The sequence below is a fragment of the Drosophila mauritiana genome, chromosome 3L (assembly GCF_004382145.1).
Source record: "Drosophila mauritiana strain mau12 chromosome 3L, ASM438214v1, whole genome shotgun sequence".
In the NCBI taxonomy this organism is placed as follows: domain Eukaryota; kingdom Metazoa; phylum Arthropoda; class Insecta; order Diptera; family Drosophilidae; genus Drosophila; species Drosophila mauritiana.
In genome coordinates this window covers 17,143,546-17,166,671 of record NC_046669.1, presented here as the reverse complement: position 1 = coordinate 17,166,671, position 23,126 = coordinate 17,143,546, and the positions used below count along the sequence as shown (strand labels likewise).

Below are 23,126 nucleotides of genomic sequence, written 5' to 3'. Positions count from 1 at the left end.
TAATTGCGTTGAATCATGAGTCTTTGCGCTGAGGGGGAGGGGGAGGGGCCTGCTGTACTTTTTACTTTTTGGAGCAACTCCCGATCGCCATCTCACTCACTCTCTCACTCTTTCACTCACTCACGCATTTCACTCCACTCGATGCGAAAGCAAAAGCAAAACAAAATTCATCGGCCTGCGTTCGCGTATTGCCCTCTCACTCCCCATGCACTGTACAAATTTTGATGGCCATCGTTCCCCATTCCCCAAAATCATTGAACTTCAAAACAAATCATTAAAAGCAGAAAACATCGCACAAAATGCTCAACAAATCTATAAAAAATAAAAACCCAGTTTACGAGAATTTGTCAGGAATATTCATTTAAATCTTAATATGTATGTATGTAGATAATAAAAAAATCGTTTGTTTTTAGCATCCAAAAGTTTAATTGCTACCTATGCACTTTTAAAACTTCTTATTATCATCTTTAGTTGGATATAGTGTGCAGTACAACCTTGCAACTTCGATCATTTAACATGTGATAACGGGCACTTTCTTAAAATTATTTCTCTGCATCTGCTCCCCTCTCGCTCGCTCCCACGCCCCATCTCCCTCGCACACACGTTCCATCCCGCTCTGGTCGTGTGAACTCTGCTTTTGACCGACGAGGCAATGTTGTTCGTTGACCTTTCCCAAGTGTTGTTGCCATGAAAGGAGTGTAAGTGAGTTGTGGGCGCTGCTGCCGCCGCCGCTGCCTCGGCCGGCGTCGCTGCCCGCCCTCTGCCCGCTGCAGTTTACGCAGAGCAGCGCCTAGTTGTTGTTGTTGCTGCTGTGCGGCCCCGCTTTTGTTTCATATTTCGGCAAAAGTTTCCTTGGTCATTAAACTCTTTAATGCAACGACCTTCCAGTGCGATCGAATCGACAACGACGCGAATTTCAATTGAAGTCTGTAGCCTGAAAAGCTTTTCGGGTTTTTGTTTTGCTCCTCCATATTTTCGCTTAATTTTTTGTTGTTTTTTGTTTTGTTTTTGTTATTGTCTTTTCTTCTGCTTGTTGCCTTTGCGTGAAGGAGTTATCGTTATTGACAGAAGTGTAGTAGTGGCGTTTTTGGCCAGGTTAGTGCCTTGAATCTGAGCAATGAACCTGCCGGCCGAGAGTGAAGGTCCCTCGCCGTTTTTGGGGCTTTTGAACGCTTTACTGAGGTCAGGGATGGGCTTAAAGCCCGAAGGATTTACTGTGCTCGTGTAAATGTACTGGAAAATTTGTGGCCACGGGCACAATTTTGGGGAATTTTTCAAGATTTTTGTATGTCGATGTTGCTGATATGAAGTTGTGTCTTTAGGGAATATAAATTAAGTTATTAACAAATGTTTTGACCCAATTGTGAATGCCAAGCACGAATGTTATTGGGAAATTTTAAAGTTCTTATGTTCATACCTTTGCTTATAAAAAGTACACCTAAAATCAACAATTGAAAGGAAATAATCAAATATTTTTTAAAGTTATTGTCGAAATTTTAAATAAAACTTTAATATAATTTGTTAACATTCAGTAATATTTTTAAAATCTTAAAAATCCCGGCATATTAATTATCTGAGAAAACCACTTTTAAAGAATCTTTAACAACAAATTAAAAAAGCCTTATCATATTTAGTTAATTTTCACTTTTAAAGGAGTATCTCGACTTTTATATTTGCCCGCCAGTTTGCAGTTCCCTGCCCTTTGCAGCCAGAAATTACCTCACAAATTGTAATATGTTTCTTGTGAGTAATTTCGCACAATGAAAAGTAAAATTTTGCGGCTGGAGTAAAGGCAAAAACAACAATAACAGCTGCAGCAATAACATAAACAAGCAAACTCTTTTGCGGTATTTGCACTTTTGCGTTAAACAATTTGAATGAAATCAGAGCGAGCCAAAAGAGTGAACGTAAGAGAACTGGAGTAAAATAAAGAGCGAAAGCTCGCTCGGAGAGAAAATGCAACTGCAAGTGATCTCACATACAGAGGTGGTCAAAAGTATTTACACAACGAGCTTTTTTTTCAATTGTCAACTAATTGAAAAAAAAGCTCGTTGTGTAAATACTTTTGACCACCTCTGTACACAGACTTAGGCTTGCAGAGTGTCCGTGTGTGTGTGTGAGTGCTTTACTGTAAATAATTTGTTGTTGCCGCATTTTGCATTGCATTTTGCCGGGCGCGCTTTATTTTTTTCGTCTAACGCTCATTAGTGTGTGCATGTGTGAGAGAGAGAGAGAGGAAGAAAGAGAGCGCGTATTTGAGCTTGCAGTTGTGTGCGTGCAACAGCGACTAACTTGTTTTTGTTGCCATCGCATTCGACTTTTTCAATGAGTCAATCCTTGAAATGTTGACTTCCTGATACGCATATGACTATTGAACAAGTTTGCTTTGTTAGATTTTTTTTGAAGGTTGCGTATTTTATTCACAAACACACGCGCACACACACATGCACTTCGGTGGGGCACGTTGAAATAGACATAACGACACACATTAATTTTCGTAGTAAGATATGCCCCTTGCTTTTGTTTCTTATTTTGGCTCTTGCTTTCCGTTCTTCTATTTTAATATTTCAATGCACTTTGTGGGGCGTAGAATGAATATTTGGCAGAAGCACAGAAAGCTATTGACTAATATTAACAACCTAATTGGTTCAATTAAGTCATTAGAATATGTTATGAATGTTGGGCAATTCGGATACTTGCCATTACATAAATTTGCTAATTTTTATATTTATTGCCCAACTATTCAATAATATAATAATACTGCTGAAGAAAATAAAATGTAAAAACTAAATAGTAAGTGTTGTAAAGTGCAATTGGAGTAATAAGCATTAAAAAACCTTTTTTTTTATGTCAATACTATCAATTTTTAATATTATAGTATTTTCTCGACATTAAAATAACAATCTTTTAATTCTGTATATAGTTTTCAATTATTTTATATTTATATATTGTATATATAAAGCACATTTCCTTTGTCTTGATAGTGTTATACCACTTCAACAGGAACGCAATAGGTGTCGAAACAAAAATCGCGCGGATTTTCCACTGCATTTACAGTTGGGTAGAGGCCAGCATAGAACAATGGGATCAGTGAGTGGGACAAATGCATCAGACGACAGCTCTCGGGGACCTGACTCAACTTTTCTTTGCTGGCGCAGTCGCCATCTCCATCTCCATTATCCATTATGCATAATGGCTGTGTCTCGTGTGTCTGCTATTTCTTGATCGCACTTTTTATGGCGGTGGCAGAATAATTTTTCCATTTAACATTTTTCTGCTGCTGTTGTTTACGCTCATTTTGTTAATTTAATTAGAATTCATTTTCTGTTGTTGGCTCTTTGTTGGTTAAATTTGGTTGTTGGTTTCATCTTGTTTGCTAGCCGTCAAGAATTCGGCTATAGTTTGTATAATAGTGACCCAAGGTCGTTTGTTTCCCATGGTTAACTTAACCTTATGCTTCGTGTTCTGGTGTAACAATGGAGCCATCAGAAAGAAGCAGCAGTTAACTGGAATATAACGCATACGCCGCGTGCGCCAGATGCGAATGAATTTTATGTTCATAACGATAATGATGATAATAATTTGGTAATTGCTCTTGGGGGCAATGCGGTCCGAGAGACAATGCCCAATCATTTAACACGGCGTTATAAATTATTGGCTCAGTGGGCCAACGGGTCGTATGCGCAATGTGGACTTAAGGTGTGATTCTAAGGGTTTTCATGTGACGTTGATGGGTGGAAAATTCCTATGGCTTAAAAACTAACTAAATTTAAGTTGAGGTTAAGTTAAGGTTAAGTTGTAAGTTTAATTGCTTTTCACCAGTGATACATATTTTCTCAGCCACTTTTGTTGGTCTTATTTGTATGTTGCCCTGACCGATTTGGTAAATTTAGTTCCCCTCTTTAAGCTGGAGTAGTGTTTCGTCCAATGCAAATTAGTCACACATAATGAGGTGCATTAACCAATTGAATTTTTCTGCTTTCCACATACGTGGACATACATTCGACGTTCGACTATACCGAATTTAAACCTAAATGTATATAAATACATCGGGGCGAGCGGGAAGGAAACTCGATTACTACAACATTCGTTACGCCCTTGGGCGGCAAAGGGGGGTGCTACCTGTAAAAGCAACAACAAGCACCCTACAGCTCGGCCATTCGTGCGGCATTAGCGACTGTCTACAGACTGTAGTCTAGTGTCTAGACCCCCAAAGCGACGACCTTAAACTTGAATCGGACTAGCAACAAAAACATAAGAAACGGCAGCAAAAGAAGAAGCAGCAGCAGCAAAGAAGGTCAACAGAAAACTAAAAAAAATATATACAACGGCAAAAACAATAGCTTTTTGTGGTTACAACTGAAAACGAAAAGCACAAAACTAAGGTTAAAATTTGCCCACTTGCTAAATTGTTTCTCAAGCTATGACTAATGAAATGACTTAAATTAATCCATTGATCGGGGAAAAAGTCCTGGGAAAATTGTAAATTAATAAAACATCGCAAAAGATATAGCTTTCATTTAAACATTATATAGTAACACAAGCAATACAAATTTTTTGGCTATAAATGATTGAACTATAATTATGCATAGTTCCTAAAAATAGCTACAGCTGTGCAAAATGTAACTGCTAACTATATAATGCGACCTTGAGACTGTTACTAAATAAACTAATTAAGCACGAAGCCAACGAAGTTAATGTTTTTACAATTTCAGGCTCGTCACCAAAGCATAGAAAAACGTTAGCTTTTTTTTGCCAAATCGGAAGTGTCTCCAGTTTGCTGGCATAAAGCAAAAACGCAAAAAGAAATAAGAAATACGACAAATTTGTCTAAGTTTTGCGATACTGTTTTTCAACTATCCGCAAGCGACAACAGTAATAAAAAAAAGCGCTGGCAAAAACAGCGATCTTGAGCGGAGTGTTAATAATATTTTGTTCAATGAAAAGCCGTGTGGTTGTTGCTATTGTTTATAGTTTTGTTGTGGCTTTTTAAGCACGACTCGCTTATGTTCTTCACGCACACACACAAACGCGCCAGTCGACACGCATTGAGAGCTGCATACAAATTATACAGCCAGAAGCTTTTATTTTTATATTATTTTATTCGTAGCCATGACAGTGTGAGAAGGTCACCACCGCTCACACATACACGCGCTCAGAAACTGAACGCACACCACCACAATAACAATGCAAAAAGCTAATCGCAACAGCAACAACAGCTCACACATATTTACGCAGTCAATAGAAATAGACAAAAGTCAAAGAAGCCGGCGCATTTCGCTCTCCCTTGCCACCTGTCTCTGTCACTCGCTGCAGCTATCTCTGTTCCGCATTCTCTGCAACTAACGCATTTTGCATAGCTTTACTATAGTCTATATAGCAAAAGCTCCTCCATAATTTGCAGGCCTCAAAAGCTTTCATGTTTTTTTCAAGTGCCATTCGAATTCTATGCAGAAATGGGTGTTCGGAAGTGGGGTGTTCCGGGATATGTAAATTTTAGATTATCTTTAAAATAAATGAAAAAATATTATCGATTGAGAAAAAGCTCGTTCTTTGGGTTTTAAGAAAATTGGTATTAGGTTTAAAAAATTCAGAAAACTCGAGAAGTAAAATGCAAATAAAGCGAGCTGTAAAATTTATGATCTCCGGCGAAAATAGTTATTGGGAACACCCGCAGCAGCAGATTATCTTGGCCTCTGCCTTCGAGACAGTCGTCAACCGGTTTGTCAATGTCTCGCGCGTTTTTTAAACAATTCAAACTTATGCAGCGAATTTGTGTTTATTTCATATTTATTGATTGGCTTTTCTGGCCGTGTGGTTTCTTCTTCGATTCTACTTGCAGAGGCCGCACAGCAAGCCGACATAGGGCGACAGATCGGCTGATTGGGGCAATCGGAAGGATTGGGAGCCACTTCCACGGAATCCACTTGTCTTCGGGGCACCGCCCACCGACGCCCACCGCCGCCCGCCCCCAAATGCCCCAGCGCACCTTCAAACACCATAAATGCGTGCCAAAAGCAGCAAGCTGGGAACTAATGCAAATTTGGTCAATGCCATCGATATCGATGCTAATGGCAATAAAACTTTATACATCTATCGCATTCGCTGTAAGATAAAATCGGCCAAGTCGGCAAACTGTGAGACTGCTACCCCGAACTCCACCATTTACCTGTGACAAGTGCGGCGGTTACAAAAGCCCAAAATAATTAACTAAACTATATAAAATGCGCCCGAGTGCGCGGCCAAGCAAATACAACAACATCGAGTGGCACGTCGGTCAATGTGCAACAAGTGTAGCAAGCCAGAAATGCAGAAAAACACTTTTTGATAACTTTACACTGCCTTACGGTTAACATTAATCGTTAATATTAAAATATTAACTTACAAATTACGCGTAGTTCAATATACAAACTATACAACAAGCAAAAAACAATCAAAATTTATATATTTACAACAACGAAACCTTTTACAAATAAGTGAAAAAAAAAACAAAAAAATATAACATTCAGCAACGTCGAGGATCGTCAGCGAACAACGACAAGAAAAAGCGAAAGGTGAGAATGAAAAACACTAAATAATATATTTTTTAAGGGGTTTCATACCGCAAAATGTCTCATAAATCATTTCCATCGAAATTTATTTTTATAAAACTAAACATATTAACTATTTTTTTTTTTTTTGAAGGAGTGACCCATTCAAATTTCATTCAACAAATAAAGATATTTAAGCATAAATAAATTATTATCATTATAATTTTTATTATTATTAAGAGTGATTGGTATATATTTGTGGTTTACACCCAAATTCCAGTGTGGAAACGTCCGCCTTAAGGTCACCACACCCAGGGAAAACTGGAAAGCTTTCAACTTTCGCGAAAGAACCCCGTTGTGGAGAGCACTCGATCAGCCGGCGACTGGGGATGGGGAGCATTGGGGCGCATTGGGGAGCACTGGTCAGTCGGCGATCGTCAGTCGTCGATCGGCGCACCCAAATCGGGAATTCTCATTGCCAGCTAGTCGCTGGGGAAACCAGGAAGTGAATGCGGGCTGCACAGTGTAGATTCTCTGCTAAGTACACATGCCCAGCCGCTTTAACTTAGCTTTTCTATGCAATTGCCGCGCTAATCAGAGATTGCGTATACGCACTGTGGCACTGTGATTACTCGCCAAGCTAAAGAGGCACGAAGAAAATCGAAGGAGGGAGGTGGTGGATCCAAACCCAACCGATGTTTTGCATAAATGTTGAGCAGCTCGGGCCAAATGTCTAATTATGATTTGGCCCGCGGGGAACGGCGAACAGTAAACGGCAAATGGCCAACTTGGCGCCAGCTGAAGCTTCAACTGAGGCTGGACGTTTTCCATTGGCTTTTCCTTTCGCGCTTCTCGTTTGTTGTTGCTGTTGTTGTTGCCCAGCTCTTTCGAGTTTTCTTTCGCTTTTTCTTTTCGCCTGAACTTGCAGTTTGGCTGGAAAGTGAAATAGTTGCAGCCGCCCGGAGTCGCTTGTATTGAATAATGAAAAACGAGTTTTCCGCCGCGCATGCGCATCATAAAGGCAATACCAACAGCAATAGCAACAACAACAACAGCAACAGCTAAGCTGTGGAAAACCCGAAGAGGCCGAAAGCAAAGTGGCGATAGGCAGGGAGAAAGAGAAAGAGAAATGATGAGGACGCGGGTGCCAGGCAGCGCAATGTTGTAATGTCTGTGCTGCAAGTTGCCTGTGCTGCACTGCGGCAATTGATGTTGCTGCCGTTTCTATTGCTCATAATGCTGCTGCTGCATGTTGCATGTTGCATGTGTTTGTTGCTCGTGTGCCGCACACAATGTTGCTATTGTTTTTGTTCTTTCGACTTCTAATGCTAATATCTACATGATATACTGCTTCTGCAAAGATGTTTAATGCTTTCCTTTATGAACATTATCTTTCTAGCCGATGTAATTTCTTTTATAAAATGTCATGAATTCAGATGAATTTATTAGTTTTTTAACTAACTTGTTAATGTTCTGGCTGTGTTTTTGCTCCTCTAAATATTTAGTAATTCCCTTAGCTCTTAGCTTATTTCAGTTAGTATAGTTTATTTTGATTTAGTATAGACTAAAGACTTTTGTTAAGGTAACATTTATAATAATGTTATTCTCTTTTTGCCTAGTTACCTACATATAACGGTGATATTTACCAGCTGAGATAACACACGAAAGATCTGTTTTTGTTATTGATAATAGTAGATATCTTATTTGTTCCCACTTTTTGCGCTTTAGTCCTCAACTAATGATGTACAAATGTTATGAAGTTATATTTTTAATACCATTTTGTATTGTCAAAGTATTTATGCAATGTATCTAAAGCTGTATTTGAGATTCTTACTTTATTTTCTAAATCAAACCCTTACATAATTTTAATTATATATTTTTATAAAATCTTATGACTTAGCTGAAGGTCTTTAAAACTAATTGCTGTTGCTGCTTCTTGTCTGAAGTTATTAAAATAAGATTGCGAGTCTATTGTTACGTTTTTATGGCTGCCTGTTTAAGTATAGCAGATGTTGTTTTTTCTCCAGTCTCCTATTTTATAATATGTTTTTTTTTTTTTTTCAACTAACGCTTGCACCTAAAGCTGCAAATGTTGTTGTTGTTGTTTTTTCAAGTTTGCTGCAGTTTTATTTTTTCCTATGCGCATTTTTCTCTTCGTATTCCGCCTCGTTTGCTTCGTAGTTCAATGTTAACGAACTTTTTGCGCCGTGAATGCAGATTGTTGTTGCAGTTGTTGTAGTTTTTGTTGTTGTTGCAAATGCTGCTGTTGGTGTTGCTGTTGTTTTTGGACTTTCACTTGTAATGAATTTGGCGAGTGCAAAACTTGTTGTTGCCGCTCCATGCTGTTGTTATTGTTGCCGCAGTTCAGTAACATGTTATGTAAAAAGCGTTTTTCCAGCTTTGCTTCTATTTTCGTTTTTCTCCTGCTTTTTTGCACATTTTTTTTTTGTGTTTATTTGTATGCAGTTTTCAGTTTTAGCTTGCCACAAAATTTGTGCCGCACGTCTTGCCCCGCCGCCGTGGATGCAACTTGCCCCGATCGCCGAGTTTTCTTTCCGCTCTTGCTTTTATGTTGTGATTCGCAATTTCTAATGTTATTGAACTTTAAACACAAACACAATCGCAAAACCGAAAAAAAAGTTGCGGCGCGCGGAGGAAAACTTTGATTCAGAGGAAAATTAGTTATAACCGGAAGCCACAAGGCAAAAATTGAAACAATGCAACGAGACGACTTTCTATATTTTCATCCTCTTCTCGCCTTTTAACTATGTATATATGTCGGTATATATATATATATATATATTGCCTGCAGATCGGATCGGCTATGTATAAATGTAGATATTTTAATGGATGCCCAATGATGCGGCATTGTTGGGATGCAGATGCAAATTCAGATGGGCCGGAATTTCCCCAAGAAAGCACGTTGCCTGTGCAATTAAAACGCCTTGATTTTAGATAAGGTGGTGCGAAATTGAAAAGAAGGGAGTTGTGCATTTGAAAAATGTATTATGCACTCAATGTTAATGTTATTTAATGAATAAGAAAAGGTTTTGAAGTTTTACCGATTTTATGTCTATACATCATGTTGTTTTCTATTATTATTACTTATGTATGCCTTTACTTATACTTATTGAACTTCTCTCTTCTTTTTCAGACTCCAAAACCAAGCCAAAATAATATTAAAATTAAAAATATATATACAAGAGGATTTTAATATCTCTACACTGTTAAGTGCGTCGAAGAACTAACAACTTTTACACATCCACAAGGAACCTTATATCTTCACTTTTCGTGCGATCTAATATCCAGAAGCGAAGTCAAAACTCTATACAAATTTTGAAGAACCAAACCAAAACCGTCTTAATAAAGTGCCTAAAACAACATTTTCACACGAATCTTATGAGAAAATTGTAAAGCGAACGGAGATCGAAATTTTATACCAAGTGTGATAGGTATACAAATCGAGGTATTGCAAGTTCGCAGAGAACAGTGTTTCCTCAGTGAAACCAAGAACTAGTGGACACTAGATACCCTTTCCTGGTTTGAGACGCGAGGAGTACCCTGGACCTGGGTGGCATCAAGATTGAGCAGAACTTTCGCGACTGGCAGGGGTATTCAGGAAACGGCTACACGCTGGCAGTTAACAGTATTTGCAGTGCAGGCTTTGCCCTATCAGCGATGCCCTTTATCGACGATGCACTGCTCTGGTGTCCAGATAACGATGGTCGTCTTGTTGGAGGTCTAGACTTGGGAACATGCATAGCCGTAAGTACAAGGACAACTGCAGCCTTAGGAAACTTAGAGGTTCGATAGGAATATAAAGATCAGTTTAAGATACTCTTATACCTATGAAATTCATGGACCCTCAATGATCTTTATATATTATCTTGTTCCAATTAAATTTTACATATGTAAAAACATATTATATGTTATTAAACAACATTTAAGATTCGTAATGAGCGTAATGGACATCAAGGATTTTAAAGATGGTGGTTTTTGAAAGCCATAATGTTGCATACTTTTAGAGCAGACAATTTTACCTTATATTTTCGCTTCTAAGACTGATTTCATTCTATAGAAGGAGATATATAAAATTTTTAAAGATTTGTTAATATAAATATATAAATGTATTCCCAGGATGATTCTACGGCAAACGGAACGGAAAACCTGAACTCCTCGATCCAATCAGCTGGCAATCCAAACAACCCGCAGCAGAGCGTCGGTGGCGAGGTCCTGGTATCCGTGGAGTCCGCCGGCAACGAACTGAATGGAGCGGCGGCCCGCAACGTGAACGTGGTGGTGGAACCGCTCTGCGGCGGCGACTCCTCCGACGAGCTGTTCCGCAGCTTCTCCGAGAGCAACTTCGAGATCGAGAGCCTGCTGTCCGATTTGGCCACCGTCGAGGTGAAAGTCGAAAATGTACATCCGCCAAGAATAGAACAGAGAAGTTTACAAACTGTCATAATACATATCAACATATATATATATACATATCCATATCATATTTAGACGCGCAGCTTCTATATGGATTTTTCATCATTGTTTTGTTTTCCCTCTCTGTTTTCTGCCCATCTCTCCCCCACACCGCTGACACAACTCCTGCTCCTCCCGCTGCAACCAACTGTTTCCCAGGAGGAGAACAACAACAATGTCATCACCGATGATGACTTCGCCAGCGTCGCTGCCGCCGTGGTGGCCAACGATGATCTGCTAGCCAAAGAGAATGCCCAGCTGAGTGCCCAGGGTCTGGTCGATTCGGTGGCCGCCAGTCTGGCTGATTCCGGCGATGCCGGTGGTCAGCAGGCGCTACTGGCCTTCGGCTCCTCCAGCTCGGCGGCCTCGGCGATTGCAGCCGCAGCTGCTGCCCTCTGTGGCGATTTGATCAACAACAACAGCAACAGCAACAACAACAGCAACGGCAATGGCAATCACGTCGGCGGGGGAGGAGGAGCTGGTTCCGGCGGCGGAGTAGCCGGCGACTGTGCCACCAAGCTGGAGTACGCCCTCATGGGCGGACAGCCGCTGGCGGAGGAGCCGCGCTTCGTGACCAGCGCCGCTGCCAATCCCCTGCTCGTCGAGAAGCTCATGTCCAAGTGCCTGAACATCGAGAAGCGGATGGACAAGCTCAGCGGTAAGTCGACATTTTTATTACCTTTTTGCACTACGAAAAACTAAAATTTAAGAAGTACATTAAAGAGAATTTTCAAAAATGTAGGAGAGGACAAAAAATTGATCCAAGAGTGAAGAATTAAAATCCCAATAGATATTTGATTATTTAAATTGGCGCAGATAAGATTGCATGAATAAATTGTATCTATCTTTCAAATTTGGCGCCTTTGCAAGCGCTGCCACTCTTTCGTAACTTTCGTAGAGAAGCCACGTTGCTATTTCTACGTTATTTTTACATGAACAATTTACAACTCAAGCATTAGCTGGTGGCGCCATCTAGGGCAAGTACATTGTAACTAGTATGATAATTGTGTATATCTACATGTAGCTTACATGTATATTACATGTATCATACATTAATCTACATAAGGAAGCTAAACGACGGCAGTACAGTTTTAGATGCATTGAACACATGCTTACAGTTTAGTTTCATTCAAAGCTTAAATATATTGTGTGCTCGCTAAAAAGCTTTTAAAGCTCTTGCTTTAAAATTATTTAAAATCATGTTTCTAAGAATTATACTGTTTTGATTTTATAAGGAAGGGAAAGTTTTTGATTTAATAATATATCTTAATATATAAGAGACAGAGCTGGAAATGGGACTTCGATGAAAGTATTGAGCCAATTGCACTAATGCAATAATGCAATGCTTTTAATACTCGACTCAAAAGTCTGGGCATTGGTCTGTGAAAATGTTCATTATGAAAATATGTATTTCAACTAATTGAATTTCCCATCTGGCCGTGGGATAATTTGTATTAAAACTCGTCCTCCAAAGACCGAAACTGTCAGCCAAACAACTGCACGAAATAAATAAAAAGGCCAGTAACTTGTTTATTAAATCCCGACAGGATGTCCTCCTCGCAAGGCGCCGCCCCAACGGCCACCCCAAAAACAGTCAACCACCTAACGACTGAGCCACCGAGCCACTCAACCACTCAAAGTCGCAGACTAAAATATAAATGTCGACGCTCGGGTTGTTGTCTCGTCGTTGTCGACGTCGTCGTACCGCCTAAAAAATGTGCTGTAGGTGTAGGGCGGATGCCTCCCGCTGAGTGGTAGGGATTTCGCAAGGGGCTGGGATTTCCAGGAGGCAGACAAATAACCGTCTATTGACACGAAAGGCAGACGGAGCCCCCGGTTCTGGGAAGCGTCTGAATGGCACACCGCACCACACCCACACCACAACCACCCGCAGTCCTTGGGCGCCGCCGCCCTTTTTTGCGGGCACCTACTTCCTTTTCTTGGCAAAAAAGGGAAAACAAAAAGACATACATATATATGAAACCCAGACAGGACCCAGCGAGCAGTCGTGGCGGCCTGCTACTTTTCGCTGCTCGTTTTTGTTTTCAAAAGTTTCCGAATGCGGCGAAGCCAAGTCAGACAGTCGGGTCAATAAATTTTGCGTGTGGAAATTGTGCGCTCAAGGTCAAAAGGATATTCGCCTTGCTGCCTCTGTGTGTTTGTGTGACTGTGTGGGTGGCGGCTGGGTCGCTTGTAGGAAATGTTCGCCGTATATGTATGCATGTATTTTGGCTGCCGTCTGCCTATCTGTGCGCTTGTATTGGTATTTCGGGCCGCAGACAAAATGGCTGCCCACACTCCTTTCCGTTTGTCGGCCATTTTGCTGTGCGTGTGCGTGATAAAGTGTGCGAGTGTGCGTGTGTGTGCCTCTGTGTTTGTGTGGGCGTGGGTGTGTGCGTGCGGCAGACAAAGAGCCGACTGTTTGGGTATGGGCTTTGGGTTTTTGGTTCGAATCGGGCTTTCCGGCAACCTTGAACTTGAACAATTTGGTTGAAGTTCAGCCTGTAAGCGAGGCGCTAAATTTTGGGTCCTGCGCCCTGCAGCCACCCACTTTTTTTTGGATGCACGGAAAGAAAAACTTATTTCAGCTTTTAAATAGTTAAAGCTTCCCTTAAACATGAACAACATTATATCTTCCTACTTTGCTGCTATACCATTTTTATATATTTAAAAAACTCTTTTTGAACCGTGAGATCTCACAGTTCAAAAGGATTTTAATTTGAAAATATATCATTGCATACTTTGAGGCTCAAAGATATTTGAAGCTGATTTGAGATTTCAAAATGTTTTAAAAAAGATGCTCAAATACTTGAACTTATAGATCAGGAGGTTAGGATTTCTTGAACTGTCTTAAGTGTAATTTAGAGACGGAAACTAATATTCTTTTTGGCAACTTGACATTGGCTCAGTTATTTACAAGAAATATGAGCGATTGGTGCCATATTTTTTCTTTGTGTGACAGAAGGACGAGCAGGTCCTGTCGCTGCCCATTTTCGTTGGTGGATGCCCCGACTGGGTTCAAGCGCCGCACGGCCCAAGCATTGAACTCTCGATTTCAAGGATACACCAACGCCCCGGACTCGGACTGGCAGTCGGATTCAGATACAGATACAGATTCTGAGTCGGATTGGAACTCGGATCCGCAACCCAGTGGCAGTGGCAGGCATTGAAATGCTGCTCGAGCCGTTGACATTGCGAGCGGTCGTCAACGCTACCGACGCGTCGTAGACGGGCTAAGATTGTTCACTTTGCAGCGAGTTCAGCGACGGTCCAAGGTTCTTTTGCGGCGGCCACAGCCAGCCCCCTACCCCCAAAAACACCTTCTACCCCCCTGCGCCAAAAAAAGAACCCCATCTACTCGTAGTGCCCCTGCAGCCATCTCTTGGGCCTCTCTTTGAGTCAGACTTTGCGACTCGCTATTAATGTCAAGGGGTTCCACACGACCAAGCCGACGTTTCTGTTTCTGTTTCTGTTCTTTTTGTTGGCATTAGATTTGAAAAGTGCGTTAGTTTCTGCGTTAGTCCGCTCACTCGAGGGATGGGTGTGGTGGGAAAATCGCTGGCTGCGATCTATTCAATCGACAGCATGATTGTTAGCCAAGAATTGTATTTGATTGGTGATAATTTCAGCAATTCATTTGCAAGTGCTCAGTTTGCATGTCTATTTGTGTGCCGATTGTTAACCACAATTAGAGAATAATTGTTAGTTTTGATGTCGGGATTAAATGATTAAGTACTACTATTCGGTTGCAGATTATCTCAAATCTTAAATCTAATTAACCATTTGCCGTTGGGCTCTTCTCCATATGGTATTAGTGGCAATAAAGAAGGATTTCTTGCCTAAGTACACAGCTTGTGTCTTTCAGAGTTCATAGAGTTTTTTAAGATTCCTTAAAACTGATAAATTTATTTAGTTTTTATTCATATTTTACAAACTGAATAAATTGCAAGCAATGTCTTAATGTCTCTTGAATAATTTTGTTATTCATTGCTGCTCATCAATTTTGTTTATGCATTTCATGAAACTATATACATCAAATTCAACTTAATTTTACATTTCACTTGCAATGCATTTTCCCAGCCCATTGCAATCACGCGTTTCACTTTCTTTGCATTGCAATTGCAATTTCAGTTGCAGTTGCAGTTGCAGATTCAGTTTCACTTTCGGCCAACTTCGCCATCCCTGGCAGCACTTAGCCAGATTATTTATTTGATTACTCCGGCTGACATTTTCTGTTCTACGACTGCGAGCGCAAGTATGCAGCGTTTTAGCCACTACAGCTCATGGCTCATGGCTCACAGCTCATGGCTCATGGCTAAAGCTCAGTGCACGCATTTCTTGGCTGCCTTTCGGCTTTGGATTTGGATTGCCAATTTGAATTTGAATTTCAAATTGCGCTGCTGCTGCTGCTGCGTTGCCGTTTCTTACTTTTATTTTGTCGCTTTTCAAATGTGCGTTGTTATAACCAAATCAGGATTTCTGCGTGCCCCCGGCCAGCAAAGCGTCTAACAACAATTACAACGACGCAAGCAGCAGCGACAACAACAGTTGCAGCAGCAACACAACGCGCAACAACAACAACGAGAACTGCAACAACAGAAACAACTAACGATGTCAGGGGCGTTCATTTGTCCATTGCCAGCCAGCAAACGAACTGAACCGAACCGAACCGGGCCGAGCACGTCACTGTCACCAGCGACAACCCCCCACTTGCACCCCACTTGCCACTGCCCACCCCCAAAGGCACCGCCTCCCCCCCCCTGACAACTCTGAAAGCCCCCTCTTGCCACCTTAAATTTGAGTGCCAAACGTTGCAGTTGCCACTGCAAAATGCACTTTGCAATTTTGTTGATTGCTTTGCCATTTGTTGTTACTGTTGCATTTGTGTTTTCACATCTCTGGGGTAGTCTAGTTATGATCTTCAGTTTGTTACGCGCTAATCCTGAAAATTTATTTAAACTGTTATTATTAGTACTGCTATTTTTATTTATTTAAAAAAAAACAATTGGATTTAGCATACATCTTGAATCATTTTGAAGAATATTTTAAAAACATTCAGTGGATCTAAATTCTACTTTTTAAAGACAAGGAAATATCTAGATTATAAATTTACTAGAGCTGCTTATAAATAACTTGCTATAAGCTTATATTCTTAGAATGTTTTCAAATTTGCGTGATTATGATTGCTTTTTCTTGCGTTATTTATAAATCGCAATCTATTATTATGATTTTAGACAGCTATTTATAGCATAATATCCAAATGCAGCAAGTTAAGCACATACATATCAGGCAAGAGTATTTAGCTGTCGGCTTGACAGTTCTAACTTCCTTTCTTGTTACTGTTGTGTTTTCCCATTTTTTGTTTTATTTCTTAAATATGTATATTTGTTTTGCGACTTATCTAAATGCGCTGTTGCTGTTGTTGTTGCTGCTGCCGTACGCATTGCAGGTTGACCGCCGAGTTCAAGTTTTAACGGATATCGCTTAGTTGTTGCTGTTAGCCGCTGCTAATGTCTTTGTTGTTGCTGCCGTGTTCTCGTTTTTTTTTTATTTTTTGGCAGGAGCCTCGCCTTAGCCTCGTTATATAAGCGGCATTATGGCTCCGCGCTCTTTTGTGCTGCCAATGAAGTCATTCCGAGCGCCATTTTGTCGAGTTGCAGATTGATTAATGGTCCAGTGGCACTTTTGAGCTCACAGATGGAAACGCTTAATTAGTTTTTGGGACGGGCTCGGATATTTCGAGTGTAATGAAAACTCAATTTTAGGGAACACTAAAGTCCCTATATAAGTATTTATAAACATTTCAATATATGCATCCTTTAAGAGTATTGGTATTTTAAATAATATTCATAGTATTTTTGATAATTTTCGAAAAGAAATGATTGAAATGCTACCCCTTTTGCATATTCTCTTATTATTCCAAAACAAATCCTCCTATCTCGTTGGCATTGTGAAATCTTTATTCACAGGACTTTCCACTTGGGTGTTGCATACATAAGCGCTCCCATTACATATTAATCAGATTCAATATAAAGCACAAACAGACACACACACACACAACTGCTGCCACATTCACACCCCCCCCCTCCCCCCTTTCGCTGTCCTAATTGCACTGTAACCCATTAACACAGCGGCCGCATGCAACCAGTTCGGCATCCCTATTGTCTGTTTTTGTGTTTCTGGGACCCATAGAAAGGGGGCCGGCTACAAATTTTCACCTTCACCTCATCAGCCACAAAAACAACGGCAGTCGCATCGGAAAAGCGCGAGTGAAGAGCGAGGAAAACAATAATGCAATAGGACAAAGATGGGGGAAGCGAGATACATATGTTTGCATTTTCTCTGCGATTTATGTGCAGTGAATGGTAGCAGGGAAAATATGAAAATATGTACATAAGAATAATATGTTCGCTTATTTAACTTGGCAAATTACATTGATACGATATAAAGCATTTAGGAAATATTACTATAATAATGACAAATAAAATAAATAACTTAATTTTTATTTATAATATATCTCATATGCAGATAACCATTGAAAGTAAAGGTACCATTTTCAAGATCTTTGATAGTTCTTACAACTTTCCTATTTAACAAGGAATCAAAAGAACTGCAATCAAGCATAGATTTATGAGGAACTTTATTAAAATCGGTTTTTAACCCATTAAATGGTTCATGGTGAATATTGAAATACAAGAAAAGATACAAATGTGTTTCAAGCAAAGAATTGTATTTAAGAAAATATTTCCATAGAGATAAAAAGGGTGTCTTTAAAATTTAATAAAAATGCATATAGCTTTTATTGGCTTTTAGCCCTAGCTTCAGGCCCTTTGGGTCTTTAAGACCGTCCCTGAACTAAACCGGGCTTCGGATCCAGTTTGCGCTGGCCCTTTGATTGCATTAGAGCGTGTGCCGCCCGTCGCATCTCGTTAAAGGCAGAAATGAAAACAAAAGCAGCGGCAGCAGCAGCAACATCAGCAATGATGATGATACAACCTTACAAAATTCTCAGTCGCAGACTGCGGTGCGATCCAAACCCCCATCCGCACCACCCCCTCCAGCCCCGCTCCACCACCCGCTCTTGCCCATCGCAGCGACTTTGAATGTTTAGCGCTGAACTTGTCTTGCACACGACCACAGATGCAGTTCGCGCGAGAGAGCGAGAGCGCGGCGCAGAGAGATAGACGGCGAGATAGCAAAAGCAATAGCAAACACACGGGAGAGGCGGCGAGAGAGAGCGCGACAAACACAGTGATAGCTTTATTTTTGCCGTAGCGTGTGTGGTATGCAGCCTTGAATTAGTTCGCTGCACCCGCCCGTACATACACACAAACAAACAAACGCACACACGGCGCATATAAGCACACGCGAACCCCACACACACACACACACACGCGCACATGGGGAGCAGTGCCATATAAGCGTTTCGCAGTGTGCGAAAGCTCTGTGCTGCTCTGCTCTGCTCGTTGCTGCTTTGCTCCCCTTTTGCAATGCTCGTCGATCCCCTCGCCACCCAAAGCCCCTCCCCCTGACACGCCAAGCCACCCAACACCCCATGCCATCCCAATCGAAATCGTAGAAGGAAAGAATCTACTGCGGCGCTATAAAGTACATACATACATACGTATATATTTTGTGAACACACGAACATGGGGCATCCGAGTTGTCGCTTCTTGTTTGCATATCCCATTTCCCGACTTTGCCAAACAGATTGTTTGCTGCACAGTGCAAAAATTTGACGATCAATTGGGGTATTTACTTAGTGACAAGCTGATTGCAAGCTCAACTATCTAGGATCAGGAAGGTATTGGTTTAAGATAACAAAACCTTTTTACTTTTGTCACATGCTTTTAATGAACATTTTCATGAACCGTTAAAAATAAGTTTATGATCAATGTGAAATTAGTTTCTTTACGCTTGATATGTTCAAAGTGTCATTGGTGCCATTAGTTGCTCAAACAATATATGTATTTTAACCTTTTCAATAATCGATTAAGATAGAACTCGTATTCCACTTATCGCCAGCCGTTTGTCCAAATGTTTCTTACACGATAAGTGTTCAATTCCGTTATTTGTTTTAATATACTTAATCAAATTCTTTTAATCGATTGGGGCATTTACTAAGCATTTATGTTACCTCAGTTAATCCCAAAAAGGATATTACATAACTTACCAGTATCCTCAATTATAAACATGTAACTAATACTATATATATAATATTTTTAATAAGCTTATGTTTTTATATAAAACTACCAATTTAATAAAAACATGACCTCCCATAGGTTTTTATATGCTAAAATGATTAACATTTAATGGGCTCATGCCGCCTTTCTGTTTCGAGGCATGCTATTTCGATATCCTTACCCAAATAAACAACATCAGACATGTTTTTGCATGTTCCAATTGATCACCGTGCTGCCCCTAATTATTTCCTCCTGTCAGTCCGACGCCCCCACCTTTGGACACGATCCGTCATCTGGTGTGTCTAGCCTTCTGATCGTGCCGACACACATCGGAATCGAAGCACTATATACTATATTCTACATATATGCAATTGTGGCAGCGGATATGCATGTCTCTTTCCACTCTCCTTTTCGCTGTGGCGAATGCGAATTAGCGAGGGTCGGGAAATGGGGGAAAACAAGCGGAAAACCGTCTCGCATCGTATGTGTGTCATAAATGCAAACGACTAATTGGCTGTGCAATGGCGAATTGAAAGCACTTTTCAGCAGGAAAAACTAAATACTTTTTTTTAAGTTGCAATATGCTATGGCATAATCCTGCCAAAAAGAGAAATTAAATATTCCTATTAGAGATTAAATTTGTAAAAGTCAAGGGAATGTTTTGTTAGCTAATTCTTACGTGCAACACTAGATGCAGTTAAGTTTTTCCGCAACATAGAGTGTGTTTAGCACTTTGAAAGGTGCCACCTATAGAGAATTTTCATCCATTGCGTTCTCGTTTGGCGACAACATTGTCTATGCGTAAATAGATTGTTTTTCTGCGCTTGTTGCAGTTCGGTATGCAGATCGACACCCAGACACTTCGACACACGGGGCTTGTCCTTCAAAACGAATAAACAGATACATTTGTATGTATGCACACTCGTAGTCTGTGAAAAGCGAAAGCGAGCATTTTATGCGTAAGCAATGTGCAAGAACAAAATGCAGTGCAACTGCAATGCCAGCAGCCACTTCGATTGCAGAAAATATTAGGCGGATGTCTGACTACATTGTGTGCATCTATAATCCGGCCACAAATACGTGTGCCCCCATATATTAATATTTATAGGTTGCAGGAACTGCGAACGAGACCAGTGCAAGTCGGTGAATAATCGCGGATATCGCATTGTATTGCATTCCCCGCGCCTAAATGCCCACATGCAGTAAGCCGATATAATGGGGAAGTCAAGTGGGGGCCCTAAATCCCAAGTGCTGTCATTTCGGTTACCTGTTGTTGCCGCTGAAAGCAGCCGGAGCTCCAAGCGTCAGCAACATGGCTCGCTCCCCACCGATTTAGATGTATATATATCTATATATATAAAGAGAGAGAGAGATATACATATAGACACTCAGCTGTGTGCATATTTTAGAATGTAATTGTGCATCTGGCCTAGACCTAGAAAAGGAAAATTTTGTTGCTATTATTATTTTGCCCGCACTCGTGCATTCGCGTTCGTTTCGCTTGCAGTTCGCATTTTGCAGTTTGCAGTTCGCAGTTTGCAGTTCGCCACTCGCTCGCCAACCAGATACTCTTCCGTCTCTTTCGCTCCGTGTGCCATTTTGTGCGGCACTCATTATTTGTTCTCCTTCCTCGCAAATTAAAAATATGCCTAAGCAAATAAAATGCATTCAATGTGTTTATATATATCGCTGTCCATATAGGAGCACTGCTGTTCGTCCGACTCTTGGCATGCATTTTGTGTCTGTGGGTAATTGTGCGTTAGTTCGCACTGTACAGGGTGCTTTTTTTGGTACAGGGATCACTAACAGAAAGGAAATGTTTGGTTATAAATTAATTTCAAATTTTAAGCAATAGTATTTAGTTATCTGTAACAGCTGGCTGTATAGCATATATGCGCAGTAAATACTTGATCATGATTAAATATTAATGCATGCTTTTAGTTTTTGTATCTTTAAGTATATTTTTCAAGGATTTCAGTTGGGAATTTTTCAATTTCCATCTCTATTTAAGATTGTTCTTCATTATCAAAAAATTTTACTAATTTGCCGCTAAAATATAATGCATTAATCTGCTAGACTCCCAATTTTCAATCCTATAAGCTACATAATGGTGCTCCAAATGAAACTGATTAACTCAGAAAAAACACCAATATCTGAAGTTCAGTCATTAAAATGTTATTATTTTATGACACTTTATCGCAGTGCAGCTTAATTACAGGAAGTTTCGCAACCTTACTTTTACTTGGTTTACGAATGATTCTTGCATTTTGTGCCTTGAAAGATAGAAGCCTCCTTAACCATAATTCCTGATCAATCTAAGTGCTTGTGGCACCCCTTATCCTTACCAATCGCCGACTGGCAGAGACATTGGCTACTGAATACACGTCAAGAAACTGCGACTAACACAGTAGGAACAAAAGCAATTGGCTTTAACTGCAATTGCAACGCAATGGGAATTCGAAATAAAACAGAGCTGATAGAAAAGCAAACTGAAAGCAAAAAAAAAAAACGATCGAAACACAACCCAGAACAGCAACAACAAACAATTTAAATTGAAAAAATGTTTTTTTTTTGCTACCGTCGGACAAACGGCCGTAAACGCAGCTAACCGCGCCACGCCCCCGCCCCCAGCTGCACCGCCCCTTTTGCCATGCGATCGATCGCCGCGATTCAGCTGCAGCCCGTTGCAACATTTTGCGGTGGCAGCGTTCGATACGCGCAACATTCTATCTCAAATAAAATGCGAAATTACAAACAAGAAGTGCACTGGCAGAAAAGGTCAACTATTATTTGTATAATTAGAAGAACATTCATAACATAACATATATTATATTTTAACAACATTAAAGCTGATAGATATATTAAATGCACTTAAAACTACTTACAAGGACTCCTGTTAAAAAGTAGGCAGTGTTGGAAAAAAGCATTGCATTAATCAGAAAATGTAAGAAAGTTTTGAAAATATTTGAAACAGACGAAATAGACTTTAAAATACAACAGTAATCTTTTAACAACAAATTATAATATTAAATTAGCTATTAGCAATACTTTCTTAATGAATTCTCCCAAAGCTTAACTAGTTAAAATCTCCAACAGTTATGCACTCCAAATATGAGATCTAATTGCTCTAAAATTTTTTGCAGTGTGCCTGAGATCTATGCGAACGGCCCTGATTGCGGGTAATGGCGGGGTGGTCAAGGGGGAACTGGGGGTCCATGGGGGCCAGGAGAACCCAGTGAACTGCCCGTGGGGTAATGGCGAAGCTAACGACAATTCATTGCGATTCTCGAGTGGCAGCGGCGAGTGCCGGACTCGTCGTTTTCGCAGTCGTAGTAGTTGCTGTTGTAGTTGCTGTTTTAGTTGCAATTGCTGCAGTTGTTGTTGTTGCTGCTCTGCTGGCGAACGGAACGGAAGGGGGCGAACGGGCTGGGGGGAGACACGCATGTTGTCCATGTCCCCATTCGAGTCAAGTGACGTGTTATCTGTCGCCTTCTCTCAGAACTTTGACTTCTATCGGTTGAATGTCGTTGCAGTCGTCGGCGTTGCAGTTGCTATTGCAATTGCAAAATTTGACGCTGCCGCTGCGCTGCTTGCTATTTGTTATTTTCTGTTTGCTATTTGCTGCTGGCTATGATCGACGATGCCAATCGATCTCACTGGGGCTACCGTGTTGGCAGCAGACTCTGTCTGCCGCTCCACTCCGCTGCCACCACCCCCTTCACTCCCACACACCCAGTGCGCCGCGTTTCAATGTCAGTGTGTCTATTATGCGCCATTATGATTGGTATTATTAGCGGCATGCCATGGAAAATGAAAACTGCCAACTGGCAGCGGCAACACTTTCCCTCTCGTTGCTTTCCATTTGCAGCAACAACTTCATCATCAGCATCTGCAGCAGCCGCAGCATCCACATCGACATCAGCTAGCTGCAACAGCAAGT

The 23,126-nt window shown here is 40.7% G+C and overlaps 1 protein-coding gene across 1 annotated transcript in view; it reads left to right on the top strand.

Annotated features, from left to right (window-relative positions):
• The first annotated feature begins 6,171 nt into the window (after nucleotides 1-6,171).
• Nucleotides 6,172-23,126, top strand: part of LOC117139019 (ecdysone-induced protein 74EF) — a 42,627-nt gene continuing 25,672 nt past the window's right edge. The window contains exons 1-4 of the mRNA XM_033301114.1: nucleotides 6,172-6,554; nucleotides 9,685-10,295; nucleotides 10,668-10,949; nucleotides 11,163-11,661. Of these exons, the coding sequence (XP_033157005.1) occupies nucleotides 10,209-10,295; nucleotides 10,668-10,949; nucleotides 11,163-11,661 (868 nt within the window). The 5' untranslated portion in view covers nucleotides 6,172-6,554; nucleotides 9,685-10,208. The remainder of the gene's footprint in view (nucleotides 6,555-9,684; nucleotides 10,296-10,667; nucleotides 10,950-11,162; nucleotides 11,662-23,126) is intronic.